The 20,591-nt window shown below is 46.3% G+C and overlaps 1 protein-coding gene across 2 annotated transcripts in view; it reads right to left on the minus strand.

Annotated features, from left to right (window-relative positions):
- Positions 1–20,591, minus strand: part of LOC147673963 (NACHT, LRR and PYD domains-containing protein 12-like) — a 658,153-nt gene that overhangs the window by 114,096 nt on the left and 523,466 nt on the right. For both annotated transcript variants that reach the window (XM_086945051.1, XM_086945052.1), the window contains exon 7: positions 14,544–14,630. In XM_086945051.1, the coding sequence (XP_086801177.1) occupies positions 14,544–14,630 (87 nt within the window). The remainder of the gene's footprint in view (positions 1–14,543; positions 14,631–20,591) is intronic.

The following is a 20,591-nucleotide window of genomic DNA, read 5'->3' on the forward strand; positions in this document are numbered from 1 at the left end:
AATGCTTCAAAGTTCGCTTTGGTTGATATTAAGTTCAAGAGGTCAGAGGGTCAGGTTTTCACGTCTGGTCACTCTGCTAGTTGATAATCAACTGACTTCAAAATGGTGGCTTGCATGTATTTATACCTTTTCGTAATTACCATCATTATTGGTCTAAATTACACCGTTACGTTTATAATTTTATTTTCAGTCATTTGATGTAGAAACGTATAATTTAAAATGCTTTCTTTTGAAGTAAAGTTTTGACAGTTTCATTCCGTTTTGGCATCCATTTTGAAAGTCTTGTTGATATTTTATGTCATGGAAATGGTAGATGGACTACATTTCATTCTACTGTGTTTAAAATGGCGGTTCTCTGTAAGTAAAATCTTTCTGTTTCTCTTCAAAGTTTATTTTTCATTTATTTATTAATCGTTTTCACGTTTTTTTTAAAGTACATCGTTTTCTCGGTAAAATATGTCAATTTTCATAAATATGAGTATTTTTTTTGTTACTCGAGTATTTATTATATTACTCGAGTATTAATTTGAATATCTCTATGATTTTGCAGTATTTCCGTGCAGTTTCTTACTACATTTTAATACACTTCCCCACCCCAAACCCCTAATTTTCCTGCATCCTGTCCCAGTATTTATTTCACTATTTTTCTAAAAATATTTATTTATTTAATTTATTAAATAAATAAATTAACTGTTATTAATTTAATTATTTTTTGAAAATCGATGCTTTTCCGTGTAGTTTTTCACCAGATTTTAATACACTTTCCCACCCAAAACCCCTAATTTCCCTGATTCCCGTCCCAGTATTTTTTTTACTATTTTTTAAAAATTAGTTATTTATTTAATTTATTTAATAAATAAATTAACTGTTACAAATGTCATTATTTTTCAGGAAATTAGTGCTTTTCCGTGTAGTTTATGACCACATTTCAATACACTTCCCCACCCAAAACCCCTAATTTCCCTGCTTCCCGTCCCAGTATTTATTTTACTATTTTTAAAAATTATTTATTTAAATAATTTATTAAATAAATTAATTAAATGTTAAAAATATTATTATTTTTTAGAAAATCTGTGCTTTTCCGTGTAGTTTTTCACCATATTTTAAAACACTTCCCCACCCAAAACCCCTAATTTCCCTGCATCCCGTGCAAGATTTTATATTACAAAAAAAATATATATAATTTAATTGCGTTGTAATGGTATGCGTTTTAATAGATTTCGTCGTTTTGGCACTTTTTCATTAGTAACTCTATTTTGCGTTGTAATAGTATTCGTTGTAAAATATTGCGTTGTAATATATTTTGCGTTGTAAAAAATGCGTTGTAAAAGCATGCGTTGTAATAACATGCGTTGTATCATCATACATCCTCCAGGATTGTCGAGGTCTGCCATAGGAGTGGCTTATAGGTTACTATGTGTCTATATATAAGGTTGGTATAGATATACTATATCTTAGTAAGGGGTGATTACACCACCTTACCCAGGCTGTGTGAACAGACCTGTGGTGTCAGTTTGGAAGGCAAACCAGGGGTGGCACAATACATGCTGCAGCCTCTGGTAGGCCACCACTGCTTGGACATGTGAAATGTGTTGGCTGCAATGTTTGTGATATCACAGTTGAGGCACGCAATTTCAGTCACAATTGAAATGAAATCTCTTTCTAACTGTAATACTAATAATGTTATTTACACAATACTCTACCCTTGCCCAAAAATGTATGTGGGTCAGACAACTCAGAAAGCCAAGACCCGCATTTGTCAACATAGGAGCCGTATCAGGTGCAGGACCCCCAATGCACCATTGGTCGAGCATTTCTCTGAAGCAAATCATACCGAGGATGACATTCGGTGGACAATCCTAAAGGTTGTCAAACTACCACAAAGGGGTGGCAATCTAGCCCAACTCCTGAACCATGAGAAGTGTGGCTCACTGGTTAGAGCAGGCAGACCCTGAAGCAGAGGTCAGACCCGGGACCAGGGTTCGATTCCCGACGCGGCAGGGTGTTGAGCTCAAATGTCCACGGACTCGATAATTCTCGCTTCGGTGCCTGACCTAATCATGGGTTCACGCTCTGCAACTCTGGGCATTAAGCTTGCTTAATCTCCACAATGGCCCCCCGCGGCGGGATGCCTGGCTTTCACCTTGGGGATGCCCTGTAGGGGCTATCTCACAGGGAAAAACCAGGACGGGTTCCCAAGGCAAGCGCGGAGATACCCCTTCGGGGGTCGATTCTGGCGCTATATAAGAAATGTAATAATAATAATAATAATAATGAGGAACTCAAGAGCATAATCCAATTTGACACCATACGGACCGGTCTGAACAGAAGCGAGGACTGGACTACCTTGCTGTAGCCGGCTACCCACAGTGAACTTTGAACTTTACACCTATGAGGTGGAACTCTTACAACTGACCAGGATCTAATCATGCTTCACCTGTGGCAATTGATTTAGACCGGATGCCAAGATGAATTTGTACTATTACCAACTGTCTAAAATGCAATATGTGGAATTTGTTCTTCTTCTGTATATACCCCGCATTTTTATTGACTGTAAATTAAATGTCACTAGGGCATGGTAGTCACTCGCACCGTTTTTAATCATTACATGCACACACACCAATGTGCACCACTGCTGAATCACTGTCTGTTTCCCCGGCCAGCTTTCACCATTCTAAGATGGCCACCACACTCGCGCACTCACTCAGTTTAGCCTCACATATCCCACCCATGGCACGTATTCCGGGCTCGCGGTCACCTGACTCTAGCACATAGAAATATAAACATCTTGGGTGCTTAATGGCCAAATAGGCTAATTTTGCAGCAATAGAAAAGCAGCGAATCCACGCTCCTTCCAGCCTGCAATCTTTGACATTGTTTATAGTCTCGGTAAGTGCTCTGTCATTGTTACGACCGTGGCTCTTTGTTAGCTCCCAATCCACGACGACATACTTTTGTTAACAAACCCCCCCCCCTTCTTTACACAGCGTATCCTCCATTTTAAAGACCGCCCGCAGCATTGAGTATTACCATACCGGGTTGCCAAACGCCTCACCAAGGAAACGCTGTTAATCGCCCATGGCCATGGTATGTTTTTCCCCCCCTTTTTAGCACCCTTTCGCTGGTTTCACATTAAGCCGTCACCTTGGGCTAATAACCCATTCTTTATTCCAACAGCGCAAATCTCCATAAAACGCACTGTGACTCCTAACATTGAGTCCCCCTACTCGAGGCTAGCATCGCACGCTCCTACAAGCGTTGCTCATCCTACTCCACACAGGGAACCCTCCGAGCCGAGGTAAGATATACAATACCCAAGGCGCTGACAGCGCCGCATCTTTTTCGATCTCTCACCCCACCACCCACACTGCAACAGTAACGCCCAAGGCCCCCTTACCTACTGCTAACCGGTAAATAGTATGTTGTTCACTGCGATTTCGACTCATGTAATATGTACAAACCCTGTAAAATGCTGACTTCTCAAACCTTGGTTTTAAAAAAAATCTTACTGTCTTTTTTCCTCCCCTGTTTTCTCCTTAACAGGCGTATTATTATTTATACCAGGCAAAATAACGCTGTTTAGTCCTGATAATGATCCCTTTGTAATTAGAGCACGGGATCGAAACGTCGACTCTTTTAAGTAGACATACATTCAAACATTGTGTATTATTTTGTATGTACTACTCTGGTGAACACTTCCAACACTGATTTAAAAAGTGTCCAGACTGCTCACTTTCTTTGCCTGTAAAAATTCCTTTCTGTAGTATCCCTTTCCTCCCACTGTGTTTACTTCACTAGTACGGTACAGGATTGTGCCCTACTTTAAGAATTGTTGCTTCTGTATTCAGTCTTAATATTCTTTGATTCCATTTAAAATAAATACCTTGTCCAGCTGGACATGAAAAAATATATAGCTGTCTATTGTGGTCTATATGTCATTTGCTTATATTTCTGAATGTGCTTAGGACCTTTTTTTCCTTAAGCTGAATTGTAATATTCTGCCGGCAGCCCATCCGGGCCAGGCACCTTACCTGTAACCAATGACCGGATTGCTAACTGCACTTCTAGTAGCGTTAGTGGCTCGTTCAGTTCAGCTCTCTGGGAGTCATCTACAATTGACATAGGTAGTTGGGATAGATACTCTTCTAGTTCCTCTGGTGTCACCCGTACCATCGATTCATATATGGTGGTGTAATGGATCATAAATTCGCCATGTATGTCACATTGTCGTGTCAGCAATTGACCCGTTCCGGACCTTAAGCTCAGTGTCGGTTGTTGCGCACAATCCTGTTGGATGAGATGTGCCTACAGTCTCCCTGCTCTGTTAGCAGAGGCATGAGTGCAGGCCGAATGCGCCGCATAGCTCAGACAGCGCAACTTTGCCATCACCTCCACATGCTTTTGCCTTTGATCGTCTAGTGCCTTTTGTGTATTAGCACCCCCTGTGGAGTCAGCTTTGAAAGTGATGAGTGTCCTCTATGTGTTTAGCTTCACGGTCCAACTGTCAACGCATACTCGAAGTCAAACTCAGACATTGTCCCGGTACTACCGCTTTGTGGGCATCCCATAATGTCCCGAAGTCTGCCACTGACCCTTTGTTTGTGTCAAAGTATGTGGCTATGGCCGACCCCACCGAATCACGAAAGGGGTGGTTCTCCAGTGCCACTGCCTGTAGCTGCCAAAGTTTAGGTACAGGCGCCGGGTTAGCTCCTCCTATCTGGACCATGTGCGGGTTATGGTCAGAGTGTGTGCTCCCTAGGTAGTCCGCAGTCATGCAGTCTGCAATCAGCGCAGCACTTCCCACACATCTGTCTAGCCGCACGTGGAGGTCATGGGGGTGTGAGTAGTACAAATAAAGTTGTGTGTAAGGATTTAACGTCCTCCATAGGTCCACTAGGCCCCAACTACAGAGCCATTCATTCAAGCCTTTAGCATTAGAGGCAGCGGTAGTCTGCTGTAATGGTGGGAAAGACCTTTCCAATTCTGTATCCAATACTGAGTTATAGTCACCCCCTAGTAACCAAGGGATATCACACCACTGGGATAGCCTCACCGACAATGCACACCAGAAGGAGGCCCGGTTGGTGTTCGGGGCATATATTGATCCTAGTACTATCTATCTGCCATTGATCCTGCCCTTTGGCAGCGCAAATTGACCATGAATATCTGTTTCCGTTTCTTCTAAGATATAGTGCGTGCCTTGCCGGACCCATATTAGTGCTCCCCGTGCATACGATGAGTAGCCTGTGGCAAATATCTACCCTCTCCATTTGCGCTGTAACCTAAGTATTTCAGGCTGTGAGATTTGTGTTTTTTTTGCAATAATGAGATGTGTGCGGCGTGTCTCTTTATATATGCATATATGTTATATCGGCGTGCTGGCGTGTGCATACCCCTGACATTCCAAGTTATTATTGTTGTCGGTGGCATCGTCTATATGTACAACATAAAGGAGAAACCCAGTGGTTTGCCGCTCTGCCGAGAGGACGTGTGGTGCTTGTGTGTGACCTAAACCTCTTCCACCATTTTTCTACCTGTGAGTACCAATGTAGTGAAAGTGAGATGCTAAATGGGAAATTAAACCGTTCTTGGTATAATGGGGACAGAGCTGTGGAACAACAGGTATCTGGCCAAACTTTGAACTGTGCCTTTCAGCAACTATCGGCCTTGTATGCCGTGGTACTTATTGTATGGAGCGGGGGTAGTCCTGATAATGCGTAATGAGCTAACGGAAGCTCTGGCCCTGTGGCAATAATCTGTATGTTCCCTATGTTTCTTCTACTCGATGGTACAATGCCACTGTATCCATGACAAGATTTGGGGAAGCAAGAAAGAGAAAGTTGTGGGGCTATATTCACAGTAATTTACAAGACAAGATGACAAAACCCACCCCACAATGCTACTCTCTAGGATAACTGCCTCCACTAAGCGCTGCATAATAAGTATGGGGATACTTCATGTTTACATTACATAATGCCATCTACTGTTTGGGGTGTCACTTCTGGCATTTGTTGCAAATCTTCTCTGATCTGCCATCTTGTGGACTCGCTGTCCGCACTAATGGAGCGTTCTGATGAGGCATCGGTGTCCCTGCGTGTTGCGGTCCTTCATATTGTCGCCGCTGGATGCAAAGCGGCAGGCCACTCCTGTAGGCGCGCTCTAGATCAGGGACAGCCTTAAGCTGCGATGGCCATTTCCTGGGTCGTCTGCGAGGCCTCTGCCAGTTCCTGCGGTTGCTGTTCTGTGAATTCTTGACCACATTCCGTTTACTTGGTGACACACTGTGGCCCTCCGATTCAAGCCAGTCCCATGCCTCTTTCGCTGCATTGAAGAAATGTGTGACACTATCTTTCACTACTCGTACCTGGGCGGGGAAGAGAAGGGAGTACTTAATTTCCAACTCTCGCAACTTCTGTTTGACTGATATAAACGTGCTTCTCTGTTGCTGTACCCCCAAAGAATAGTCTGGGAAGAACATCACTTTAGAGTTTTCAACTCTGATTTTTTCTAATTTGTGTATTTCCTGTAGTATCGCATCTCGATATTTGTAGTTCAGGAGGCGGATTAGGAGCAGTCGAGGCCCAGCGCCTGGCTGCCGCTGACCCGCCAAAACTCTGTGCACCCTTTCTATTGCAAAAAAGGGGGAGAGTGAGTTAGGTGGCATAACAGTTTTCAACCAGGTTTTCGTATAGGACACCACATCCCGCCCTTCCTGTCAGGGTTTAGCCCTTGCGCCTGCCTAAACTACAGTTTCCAGGTAAAACGGGCCTGAACTACAATTCTCATGAGCCTCTGCCCGCCGACTGGATTTAGAGCGGTCTGGTCAATTGTGCAGCGCTCGTGATTTGTTGTTTGTAAGCGGAGCGGCTGCTCTCGTTTTCCGGAGTTCCGTGTAGCGATATTCAGAGGAGCGTCTGCAGATTTAAGGCGTCCTGCAATTTGGTATCGTTACGAACAGTTCTTGACTTTGCGCATATTTGTTTGTTTAGATAGAGCGCTATTCGCTCGTGACCTTGTTCCTTTGAGCCAGTCGTTGCTCCCGTGGGGTTCGTGTTGCTTTCCTTCGTCTTCCCTGGCTAGGGGGGAACTTGTTGTTTTCATTAGGACCTGGTTTCAAAGGGCTATTGAATTCAAGTGGCGGAGTGCTGGTGGAGTCCTCCGCATTGCCGTCATGAAGACATGACGCAGGATTCTATTACTGTTGTGGAATACAAATGCCAAAGCAGACGGCAGTGGTAAAGACACTAAGCCCTACCGTATTTGGTTTTGACTTGGACCTTGTAGGATTGTTGAATGCATTTATCGGTGTAGATGACGCAATCTGTACCGGTTGCATTGAAACAGGATCCAGCACTCTCCTTACTGTACGTCACTTTATTTTCTTGTGTTGTTCTAATAAGATGGATATTGGTCAAGACTCGATTGACTGTACTAGTTGCTTATACTTTGAGCGATTACAGTTCTGGGGGTACGTTACTTGTATGAGCAGCACATACATTGGGCAGTGTGGCGATAGATGCAGTGTGTGCTGACTGAGCTCCTTGTGTTATTTAGGGAGAAGAAGGCAAGGAGAGTACCGTCGCTTGGATGCTAAGAGTCATAGACAGCACAGGTGACACCCTACCTTTAGCGAGACATTATTGAGAGTAGGATAAAGAAAGTGTACTAATCTGTTTGTTTTGTTTTACAGCTCCCTTTCCCTGCTGTCCCTTCCTTTCCCTCCCTATGTTTTTCCCCTTTGGGGTTTTTCCCTCACCGTATCGCTCAAATACCCTGTGTATATATGTTCAGGGTGTTTGGGAGGTCCGGAGGTGGAGCTTATTACTGCGAGCGAATCCTGCAGAGTGCCAACCTGACACTTCCATTCCCTCTGGTAGTCTTACGATCCGGACAATATTGCAGCAGGAGAGTCCTTCTGCATCGTCTATCCTACTCCCTAGGATGTGTACTTTCTCTACTAGTGCCTGAACTTCAGCAGCAGAGGCTTTGGTGGTGGGAAGAATCTCCTCTATTTCAGCCTCAATCTCATCAACTCTCTGGCTCTGTTTCTGGGTGTTTGGGCAGTGCAGAGGTGGTTGTGGGCTGCATGGATGTTCCTATCCATTGTCTGCCCATTATTGTAACTAGGCCAATCGTGTCTGTGTGCACTTGGGTCTGCCTCTGTTGGTACTGCTACGTGATGTCCGCAAGTACAGGGTCTATGGAGCTCTACCCACCTGTGGTTGTTACCGTTTATGCAGATAAATTTCGCTGTTTGCATGCCAGCTGTATTCTATGAGGTGATCTGCTGCAGTGCCGCACGTCTCAATGATGGCCGCCTCGCCTGTGCCCAGGGCCAATGTGTGCTCACTTCACACTTCCATGAATCATCCCTGGAATGGAGGGTCATGTACTCAACTTGCCTCCTTCCGCTATGTGCTGGGATGCAGCCCAATGCAGCAATACTTCTGAGCTACTCTGTCAACAGTTATGACTCAGATTGAAGCCCTTAGTTGCTGCGCTCCTCCGGGCCTCGGTCTCAGCAGCAGTCCTGCGCACCCTGGGTGCCCGGGTCTAGATGACGTAGGTATGGAACTTTACAGTCCGCACCCTACCATGGGGACCAAGCTTGATGTAGCCCCTTGACCCAGCTGCATGTAGTACACATTCACGCACCTACAGGATCCACAGGATCCGCCATATCTCTGGTTTGTGATGGTAGCTGGTCCCTGGCAGCAATTGGTATGTGGCACTGTCACTGAGTCGTATTCAGGTGTGTTCAGGGCAGCACACATCGTCTGCTCTAGTCGATCCCCTTTGCTGTGTCCAGTGTCGTGGCGCTTGTGTGGGCCGAAGCAGTAGCTCCTACACCTTTAAATTCAAAGTGGTGTGGCTCTGTTCATGGTAACATATGTGATTATAGTGGCAATGCCCCCGTGTCTCCGTCTTCTACACCGTACTGGAGGCCACTGCCTCCTCTGCACCCAGGCCTGTTACTACACCCTCATGTGTCTGCTCTTCACCTGTGCAGCAGTAGCTCACCCACTACACATTGTCTCCACACTGATTCTGGGGTACAGCCCATTTGGCGGTACCTCTGGTCCACACTTTGGCCGAGCATGCCTCAGCCCAATGCCCGCCTGGTACACTCCGCTCCGGTCCTCGGCTTCAGGAATCGTCTGAACCGCCCCAGCTGCTCGGGCCTAAGCGGAGCTTGTCGCGTCCACACAGGCGTGTGCTCACTCCCGCTCGGCTTGGACCAGCCCCCAGACTCCAGACGCTCAGGGAACTCCTCCGTTCACGCCGCTCAGTTGCTCCACAGGCACGTTCGCCGACACCTGTTCACTATGTCTCACAGCACCGGTGCCCATGGCCCCAGGCCTGCCCATCTCACCTCACCTCCGTTCGTGACACTCAGCTATTTCATTTCTGGCCTCCACTGCCTGCCTCCCCTCCACCCGATGGTGACACCGCCTTTGGGCTGTCCGCTAAGGGTCGTCGTCTCCGTTGTCACTTACCAGCAATCCCCAGGCCACCATCACCATAGCGGCGCCCAGGCCTCGTCCCAGCCTGCAAGATGTGTTCCAGTCATGGCCCGCCCAATGGCAGTGCGGGTCCGTTCTTTTATTAGAGACGCACCTCAGCCGCCAAACCCGCCTCCGGAGTGTGCAGCACAATGTTCTTAGTCTGCAGCGGCTACGAAAGATTCCATATGACACCAGGGAACATTTATTTTTGTGAGATAACTGGGTCTCAGTGCGGAGCTGCCTCACAGTGCGTCCGCCATTGTGGCCAGCTAGCCTCGCCCCCGCCACGCTGGCGCTCCATAGGTAAGACTCTCTACTAGTTTTGTGCAGAGCACCCTCCGGAAGGCAGGTACAGTGGAATCACTGTATGTATTAATACAAAGGCACAGGATGAGGTTAGTGATCCCCATGCAGACCTTCTTTCTGATCTTCCAAAGGGACCATCAAATATACTTGGCAAACTGACACTGTGAATCTATTTCTAGCATGGAGGCTCCCAATGATTGTCTTCGTCCTGCTAAAGGCAAGATCTGTTTTTTAGTTACATTAACTATCAGGTGTTTTTTCAGGAATGGTCTATCATTGTACTAGGTTTAGAGAAATACGTCCACATATGACTACAACGTCTGCATAATAAAACTTCACATTACTGCACACCTGCAAGCAGAAGTAGAGTGCTCTAGAACTACTATGTTGGTTTATATTTTAGTGATCTACCCGGGTACTTAACAAAATTATATTCCTGCCAGGCACTTTAAGAAAGCACATTGGATAAGGAAGATTCCATGAACACTCACATAGATTTAGAAAACGTAACTGTAATCATCACGCTTTTTCATGTCATAAACTGCTAGTTCTTTGAGCTTTCTGGGTGCAACTCTGTGCACGTTCAGACTTTGAGAAATGTATTCTGTGAGTTACAGATCACAACGGAGAATGTCTTTTTACTGAGTTAAGGATATGAAATGTATGGGGAGAGAAGCAATTTAGGCAGTGGCGGCTGGTGACAGTTGAAAGTGGTGAGGCGTAAAATGATTGCTTTACTGCATCACGGTGAGCGAGCCAGCGCAGCGAGCGAGCCTGAAAAACCTACAGGGGGTTCTCACCCCATGAAAAATTTGAAAAAAAGAGTTGATAAATGGTGCATTTTCAAAAACATTTGAGGTAGCAGGAAAGTTAATAAAGCAATACGAAATGGGTGCATCCAATGGCTCTCAGGAGGGTCTAGGTAACAGGAAACATGACAGAATCCGAGTTATCCATGGTGTCATGCAATTCACCCAGAGCTTTCAATGATGCAAGGGCCAGCCTGAAAGTTTGAAAAGCCTTCCCTTCAGGCACCACCAGGCAGAAGCAAGAGAAACAAAACACTCTTCCCTCCTCCACACCGCTCACCATCCACGAACAGCTGTAAGGTGAGAGACGACACCTAGGCAGAAACAGAGCACACCATCCGCTCTTTCATGGATATCTAGGTCACTGTCACATATTTATAGATACTAGTTATTTCAAGATACAGCACCTCCAGCTAGATCCTTGCTGGAGTCCTTGGAAGCGGAGATGGCCATAAGGGCATGATCATTGGCTTTGCAGTCAGAGCTGGAGAGAGGCACTTCCTTAAGAGCGCACCTAATAGTCACTGCCAGCACAAAGTTGTTGTAATTGCCTAACACACTCCCACGGTGAAACCATGCCACCGCCATGAGCCAACTTTAGCTGATAACTTGCATGATATGGAAAGATTGGGGGAATAGTGAGAAAAAGCCATTTTAAAAAGTCTTACTAAGCAATCACATCAATACAATATCATAGGCACTCCTCAACACTGCATTTAGCTGAAATGGGGAGAGAGTGTAAGCCAAGCTTAAATAGGGCAGATATGGAACATAGCATGTATGTGAAAAGTGAAGCCAGTAACAAAACCATGGAGATCAAATGTCAAACAACAGACTCCGTCAGAAGTTGTAGCATGGCGTAGAGAGCCCCCAGTGCAGCTTCTCAGGGGAGGGAGCGAACATTGGTTGTGGGAGAGAGTGGCTGCATCAACAAATCAAGTAATGACGATTGGAAAAAGAACGAAAATAAAAAAAATACCCTCGAAAGCAGCAAAAAGCGACACCCAACAGGACTTCATGGTAGCACAGCTGTGTGGTGTGCGATGAAACGACAAATGTAGGCCACCAGCAGAAAGTTGTTGTAATTGTGTCACACACTTCCACAACGAAATCATGCCACCACTGTGACCCATTGCCCTTTCCCATGCGCAGCCAATAATGGACGGAGTGAAAAACGGGATGGGGTAATTAATTAAAAAAATAAAATAAACGGCACTCATAGCAAATGAAAATGTAATCACGATAAGTTATCCAACATGATGCCAAATGTAAATGAGGAACATGCTATGTAAAATGAGTTTTCAATCACAAAATTTGTATACATAGCTTGTATCTGCTTAGAGCATACAACAAAGGGCCTGGCATGCGGCTATTGTTAATAAGCCTCTATCAAAGGGCACCCGATGCAAAGGAAGCCAGACACAAAGGGCAAATTACGCATGTGGTTGGGGGGGTGCTTGGCCGCGGTCCCAGAGGGTTTGGAAATTTCACGGGCACATCTGCTACCCGGCTCAAATATCGCCCAGGGATCTGTGTGCAAAGTGGCAGTTGACTGTGGTTCATTTTACAAAAATAAGACATAAGGACCCTAACTCGCCTTCAACCCCTCCATTCCTGTATTAGGGATAAGACGGCATCCATGGCGTCAAAGGGCACAAATCATTGTCGGCGCAGCTCTCTCATTGGACAGCAATGTCTCCTGGTCACCCCGATAAGCATGTAACATCCCGGAAACTGAAACAAGCGCACAGCTCTTCCTGGAATTAGTACGGTATGACCTTCCTAAAAGATACAACTGCCATTAACTGAAACAAGCGCACAGCTCTTCCTGGAATTAGTACGTTATGACCTTCCTAAAAGATACAACTGCCATTAAGCATGACTGGTTTTAATACCGATTTTGAGAATAATAATCAACTTTAAGACCTTTCCGAATTTACCACATGTTCAGAACACACCCCGTGTCAGTTGCTGAGTCAGTCCCACTGCCACTGAAATCTCTGGTCTATGAGCCAGTGCCAAAAGACCTTGTCTCTGGCACAGAGACATGCCAGGATACCAACATTATGTAAATTATTTCTTCTCTTAGGGTGAGTTTCCAAAAAGTGGAAAGAGTTGAAGTCCGAATGCGAAGAGCTATGGTGTGAGTACTAGACTACAGCTTAAATAAGTCAGCTTGAAGCCCACTTCATGTCTCAGCCTTTGAAGTTGTGTGATCTTTGGCTTGCAGTTGACCCCGAATGACGATTCAGTCGCGGCTTGTATCGCAATACTCGCAGAGGGTCGCGTAGGGTTGGGGGCCGGGGAATTAAAAGAAAAAAGAAAAAAAAAAGAAAACTTACCTGACCGCCGGTCCGCGCCGCCTCTGCTGGGCCCTTGGCGCCTTCACTCGATTGGCAACCCCTCAGCCAATACTGGCGCTGCTCCAGCAGTGCCAGGATTGGCTTAGAGCAGGGTTCTTCGTCAGCCGCCTGCCCATTAGGAGACCGAGGGTTGAGCCTTTGATCAACCCTCGCTCTCCTAATGGGCAAGCGCAGCCAGAGCAGACACAAATTCACCGACCTTCACCAGTCATGCGCACTTGTGGTGCTGGCTGCCCCTGGTCTGACAATGCACCATGCATGTCAGTCAACATGACGCCGGACCGCCCACCCCCTTCAGACTCTGAAGGGGATGGGCGTTCCGACGTCATGCTGACCGAAATGATTGTCAGTTCTCTCTCTGTGTCTCTGAACTTAAATAAACTGGGTCGGTTTACTTAAGTTCACAGACGCCGAGGGAGCTGGGGCGCGGGCGGCTTGTGGGCCAACACCCCAGTGCCCTAATGGACGCACCGCCACTGAATTTACGATTATTTCCAGTTGGGCACTGCATCTTGAGGTACTACTGTAATGTTATGATAACATTAATGGATTTAATGTTAGGAAAAGGCTGGAGGTAAAAGATCATAAAACAGTTATGGTTAGGACATTTGGAACACAAGATGATATTCAGAGCATGTTCGATGCGCACTCCACATTTCTCAACATTTTAAGCATTTTCCTTTCAATCTTTTGATAGCTGCATTTTCTATAAGGTAATGCTGCAGCCCCCTCATTAAACAGAGCCAGTGACAAATGTGGCAATGTGCGATAATCTGATTTCGTATCTAACATTTCTACCCTTTCTACATCGTTCTAAATGATTATATAGTGTGAAGGGCATTTCAGAAAATAGACCGTGGCATTTAGTTCTGCTGTCACTGTCATCATCTGGCTGCAATTGAAAACACAAATTGTGTTATGATCTACTGTTTGCCTTTCCCCTTGCCTATGTATCTCTTCCCTACTGTTCTGCCAGAATGAGTGTTGGTGTGCTTGGAGATGTCTGGAATGTTGGATGATTGATGATGTCGTGGAATGCATGGGTACCTGGTGAGGCTGGGAGTGTCAGTTGGAGTGTACAGGCTGAGCAGGACAGAGGCTGCTCCAGGTGGGGCATCACCTGAACTTTACATCTTCCAGTAACTTATCTGAAGCTGTCATCCTATCAATAAATCTACAATATACTTATATACCACCTGGCTGCAGAAAATCTTTTATTTACAACACATTTCTCATAAGAATCAGCGCACAACCCACCTGCTGCCCTTTCGGTAAACTTCACTTCACAAAAGAGACAACTGGCCTGATAAAAATTTGAGCAGGCGCATTCGAACGGGGAAACGTGGATCCCCCATTTGTTTTATGCGCATATGTATTATACACATAATATGCTATATTTATGCCTATTGAAACCATTCGGAGCAGTCTAATCTCTCCGCCTCACTGCAGAAAGCTGAAGAACAGAATATCATGGCTGAACTCGTTACTAGTCACTCTGTTCAGGAAAATGTTTCAGTTTCTTCTCTGGATAGGAAACAAGTAAGAGAAGGAAAGCATACCTCAGGGTTTGGATTCTGCAATTGGGGGTTTTCAGAGCTTTGCATATGGCTTCAATCCCAGCATCCTTCAGGTCATTGTGATTTAGCCTGAGAAAAAAAAACAGTTTATTACAACTGCATCAAGCTGCACATGCAATTACCAATAATTATGCATGTATGTTCCATCTCCGAAAGATAACAGTGAGCTTTATTTCCTTGGATTATAAATCAATAGCTTTTATTCAACGAGGTGGCTCAGTGGGTCCATGCAAGAGCAACGAGATGCATGTATGTGTGCGTGGCAGGTACCATGTATGATGATCAACGGTCTGAGCTCGGCTGGTAAATAACGATATTTTAGTCAGTTAAAGAGCACAGTCCACCACATAGAGGAGAAAAAGAGCAACTGACATACAAAGGGAATGGAGGGGAAATTTCGTACATATACAAACTTTCTGCATCCTAAATATTCCAGAGCACCCGAGTACAAAGAACCTCTAAAGAATCCAGGCTTGCTTTTAAAAACAGTTTACTTTATTTAAAGGTGATCATAGTCATGGTGGTCTGCTGACCTTAGCAGCCCACCACCACTGTAATGGCTACCAATCAGAGTGAGTCGTAATTTGTGACCTACTTTTTTTAGTGAAATGACTTATTTGTACATAGGTCGGTTCTGTTGATAATTCAGTGGTGGCAAAACCTGGGACTTCATTTACAAGGCCATTGCACCACCGGTGCTTCACTCTTTTTGACACAGAGTGCCTGCCCATATTTACAAGGCCACCCTGCATGATTTTTCATGGCCTTGTAAATATGGGCTCCTTTCACGCGTTACTCTGCGTTAAAGGGGTGTTCCATGGGTGTTGCTGTTGATGTTCAAACACAACATCCATGGACACTGACACATTACCAGATTTACAAAGTTTTGTAAAGCTGGGAATGTGTCAGAATCCTTCGCCTCCCCAGGGGAGGCGTAGGAGTGGCGCAACAAGGAGTAAAACATTTTTTTTCTCCTTGTTTTTTCAGAATGCTGCACGCATAGAAAGAAGAAAATGCCATCAATTATTGTTTTTTTTGCAGGAAGGTGTTCCTTCATGCACCAAAACAATCATCCCCGCACTGCAGGACCCATTGCAACATGGCGCAAGGGTGCCTGTGCTCACCCATGGTAGCCAATTGTGTGCCAGCGCAGGGGAAAGCACACAGATGTGTCGAATTGTTGTTAATACGACACATTCCAGTGCTTGTAAAATGACGCAGCTCGGTGCAGCAAAATGGCTTGCGGTGCTGCGCTGCTTGATTTTTTTTGTAAATGATGCCCCTGGTAGGCAAAGTGTGACCACATCTGGCTACCACATTTTTAGTACATCTGGCCAAAATGTGTTGAATCCAAATAAAACTAAAGAGCATTCTTTTCTATCTATACTTCTGAAATCAGCAGTGATGTGATTAATGATTTCTGATAGCATGCATTTATTTATTTTATTTGAAGTCTAATAGAACCTAGAAGGACCTCTGTTTATCTAATATTTTGTGATATGAGTTAGTAATTACTGATATAAATGTTTATGTCATGAAACGTACTGGGTTTTTAATTGATGTCAGCGAGGATGTCGACTTCAAAACACGTTGGTTTGTGTATGTAAAAACATCACAATCACCTTATCTAAAGGTTTTTTTTTTTTAGAGATTTTCATTTAAAAACTTTCCAGCTTACTAGTATTCTTCTCTGATAAATGTCATTCTTACCAAAGAGCGCATGTGTGATAGTGATTGGTTCTAGTACGCCATGATAGGTATGCGAGCACAGCAGGCCTATGGCTGCAGAATTTGGAATAAAAGCTTGTCTGATACTGGGGCTCATACCTGTAACATTTAAGAATGCACCTTCACTTTCCCACAATCTTTTTGCTCACAATCTTGATGCAATTGTTTATTGTGCTCAAAGCGTATGCTTATTGAGAAAGTGTGTTCATACAGCACACACACACTTATACACTCTCAGCCCAGACACTGGTCTATAAACTGCTTTATGTCCAGACCATGTTGAGTAGGAAAGTCATATTGTTTTAAAAATATCGGGCTACAGAAATATCAGATATTAAATATTGTGACACACAACTGTATTGATCCCCAAATATCGTTGACAAGAATATCGTTTTGGGGATAAATATCATTATAAATAAAATGTTACTCACTTGTGCTTTCTCTGTGCCTGGACCTCCGAGGGAGTTGGACCCTTGCTGTGTTGCTGCCTGGGGCTGCGAGGACGCCGCAGGCGCTGTGCCTGCTCACCAGGATCTGCTGAGCACCCCCTACCGCTGCGGGACTGCGAGGCAAGTAAACCAGCTGCAGCCTCTTCCCGCAGCGGCCACGCCCCCTTGTCAGCGGAAAGGTATAACCTTTCGCAACACCCGCTGCGCGGGTGTTACTCACTTGTGCTTTCTCTGTGCCTGGACCTCCGAGGGAGTTGGACCCTTGCTGTGTTGCTGCCTGGGGCTGCGAGGACGCCGCAGGCGCTGTGCCTGCTCACCAGGATCTGCTGAGCACCCCCTACCGCTGCGGGACTGCGAGGCAAGTTAACCAGCTGCAGCCTCTTCCCGCAGCGGCCACGCCCCCTTGTCAGCGGAAAGGTATAACCTTTCGCAACACCCGCTGCGCGGGTGTTACTCACTTGTGCTTTCTCTGTGCCTGGACCTCCGAGGGAGTTGGACCCTTGCTGTGTTGCTGCCTGGGGCTGCGAGGACGCCGCAGGCGCTGTGCCTGCTCACCAGGATCTGCTGAGCACCCCCTACCACTGCGGGACTGCGAGGCAAGTTAACCAGCTGCAGCCTCTTTCCGCAGCGGCCACGCCCCCTTGTCAGCGGAAAGGTATAACCTTTCGCAACACCCGCTGCGCGGGTGTTACTCACTTGTGCTTTCTCTGTGCCTGGACCTCCGAGGGAGTTGGACCCTTGCTGTGTTGCTGCCTGGGGCTGCGAGGACGCCGCAGGCGCTGTGCCTGCTCACCAGGATCTGCTGAGCACCCCCTACCGCTGCGGGACTGCGAGGCAAGTAAACCAGCTGCAGCCTCTTCCCGCAGCGGCCACGCCCCCTTGTCAGCGGAAAGGTATAACCTTTCGCAACACCCGCTGCGCGGGTGTTACTCACTTGTGCTTTCTCTGTGCCTGGACCTCCGAGGGAGTTGGACCCTTGCTGTGTTGCTGCCTGGGGCTGCGAGGACGCCGCAGGCGCTGTGCCTGCTCACCAGGATCTGCTGAGCACCCCCTACCGCTGCGGGACTGCGAGGCAAGTTAACCAGCTGCAGCCTCTTCCCGCAGCGGCCACGCCCCCTTGTCAGCGGAAAGGTATAACCTTTCGCAACACCCGCTGCGCGGGTGTTACTCACTTGTGCTTTCTCTGTGCCTGGACCTCCGAGGGAGTTGGACCCTTGCTGTGTTGCTGCCTGGGGCTGCGAGGACGCCGCAGGCGCTGTGCCTGCTCACCAGGATCTGCTGAGCACCCCCTACCGCTGCGGGACTGCGAGGCAAGTTAACCAGCTGCAGCCTCTTTCCGCAGCGGCCACGCCCCCTTGTCAGCGGAAAGGTATAACCTTTCGCAACACCCGCTGCGCGGGTGTTACTCACTTGTGCTTTCTCTGTGCCTGGACCTCCGAGGGAGTTGGACCCTTGCTGTGTTGCTGCCTGGGGCTGCGAGGACGCCGCAGGCGCTGTGCCTGCTCACCAGGATCTGCTGAGCACCCCCTACCGCTGCGGGACTGCGAGGCAAGTAAACCAGCTGCAGCCTCTTCCCGCAGCGGCCACGCCCCCTTGTCAACTGAGGGTTATAAGAGTAGACTGAGTCAATCGCGTAGCGGGACGCGCGCGGGACGAAGCCCGGGCTAAGCCCGGGACAAGGGCGGGACCGTCTGTGGCCGTCAGGGGCCGAAGGAGGCCGGGCTGGGCCACCCCCTTTACCAGTGACCCACAGTAATCCTACCAGTAAGTGACATTGACATATAGTTTCTGACTGGTGGGAAGTATGGCAACGTCTGTGTTGACAAGTACTGTTAATAGCCATTCGACAACTCCTCCGGTTGAGTCTGGTCCTCTAGCAATTGGCCCTTTAGATAAATTCTTTTTTAATCGTTCACTGTCAATTGATAAAGAGCTATCCTTGGCAGAGAGGCGCGCAGAGCGTAGATTATCCATAGAACTACTCAAGAATTCTATGGATAAGCTCTGAACTCTAGCATACCCCACCCTGGTAACCCCTTTATCCTCATTGAATCTTCCGGTTGCCAATGAACATTTTGAGGGTCAAGCACAAATACCAAACAAGGACGTTGCAACTGAATCGAACAATCCCTGTGGGAGTAATACCCAAACCACATCGTTCCATGACTCTGGTGCTCAGGTCACATTGACCCAATCTAAGCTCGGGTCTAAAAGGAAAAGACCAGCCCCAGCAAGAAAATGTAAAATGGTGGTTAAACCCCCTCAAAAGCACAGGAAGTTGCATAAATCGGTGAACACTGGAGAGGCTGTCACTGAAGAAAATCATAGTACAGAAAGTGCTCCACACATTAATCTTGCCCCCTTGGACAGTCAAGATAAAGAAGAGAATACTTGTACTGACTCCACTGTATCAACTAACGAAAAAGTGTTATCACTTGTAAATGTGCTCCCAGAGTTGGAAAAATTGTTTAGATTATTGCTTACCCCTATTGAGGATAGAATTGTCAAGCTTTCAGATAGGCTAAATCATTTTGAACAGGCAACACTAGACAATTTCTATTCCACAAAATCCTTGATTAAAGCCAACGCTAGGGTGGATGCAAGCACAAAGCCTCAGGTTCTCACTAACCCTGTTACCCAGGATAAGGGAAGAAGGTCTCAAAATAACTCCCCTTTACCATCTAAGCGAAGCAATTCTACCGCCAAAACAACTGTAAAACCCGCTGATAGATCTGACAGACTGAGAAACAAATAAGGTTTTGGATCCTACATCTACCCAGCCCGGATCTCAACAATAGAGTCAACAGAAAAAGTGGCTAGATAGGGAAAATTTGTGACATGAGTATTAGCGACGCGGTCAATATGTACCACGTAGCCACGGTCAAAAGTACCAAAGCAAATTTATTTTCTTTTTTTGGTTTTTCAAAGTTTCAAAAACACAAGGGCAAACCAAGGACTGTCACGACAGTGATAACATGAGTACAATATCTACACATATACAAAAATACAAATATACAATATTTACAATAGGAGTGAAGCAAGGCTAATGAAAGCAAATGAACAAAAAATGACACACAAATAGCAATGCATCAATACAATATTCACAAATTAATTGAATTGATAAACAGTGAAAAGGTTCGTGCAATAAGCAAAGGACAACCAGTCCATGGGGATGTAAAACCAAGGGACAGGCGGGAACAGATGGAATGGGACGCCTGCCTGCCTGACAACACTGCGGTAAAGTATTTATGTTGGGTTGCACAGCTAGGAACTCAGGTGTTAGACAATTTCTTTTCCTAGATGCACCCTTATGCGTGACCGCAGGGTCGACGCGTTTCGAACCCGGGAATTTAGGGTTCTCTTCAGGACGGGGACTGGGAACAATAAGTCTGTAACAAATTACAGAAGGGGTGTCAGAATTATATGTCATGGCATTGTAAAAAACAAAAGTACACATTGACTCCACATATGGAGGTGGGCTTTTACCTGCACGTGGCAAGAGGTGTGCCTCGGTGTCGGTAATTCGCCAAGAGTTGGAGTATTCTGGAAAGACATTCATACAAAAGGTGCTTAGCACACTAGACCATAGAGGGATCTGGGTTGGCGCATTGCACTTAGACCTGTACAAAGTTGTGACTCATACCTGTGGTTCACCAGGTGTTCGTGTAGGTATGTTGCCCACCGCGCGGTGCAAAACTCGGGGGGGAACGGCTCACATTGTCACAGTGTTTAAAAGGCTGGGGAAGACACATGGCATTTATTATGCGGAATGACCCGGGTACTGATTCTAGACAGATTATGGCAATTTATGTGACAACTCCTACCTTCGTGAAAAGGTGTCTGGTTTCGTGCA

The sequence above is a fragment of the Lissotriton vulgaris genome, chromosome 12 (assembly GCF_964263255.1).
Source record: "Lissotriton vulgaris chromosome 12, aLisVul1.2, whole genome shotgun sequence".
Taxonomy (NCBI): domain Eukaryota; kingdom Metazoa; phylum Chordata; class Amphibia; order Caudata; family Salamandridae; genus Lissotriton; species Lissotriton vulgaris.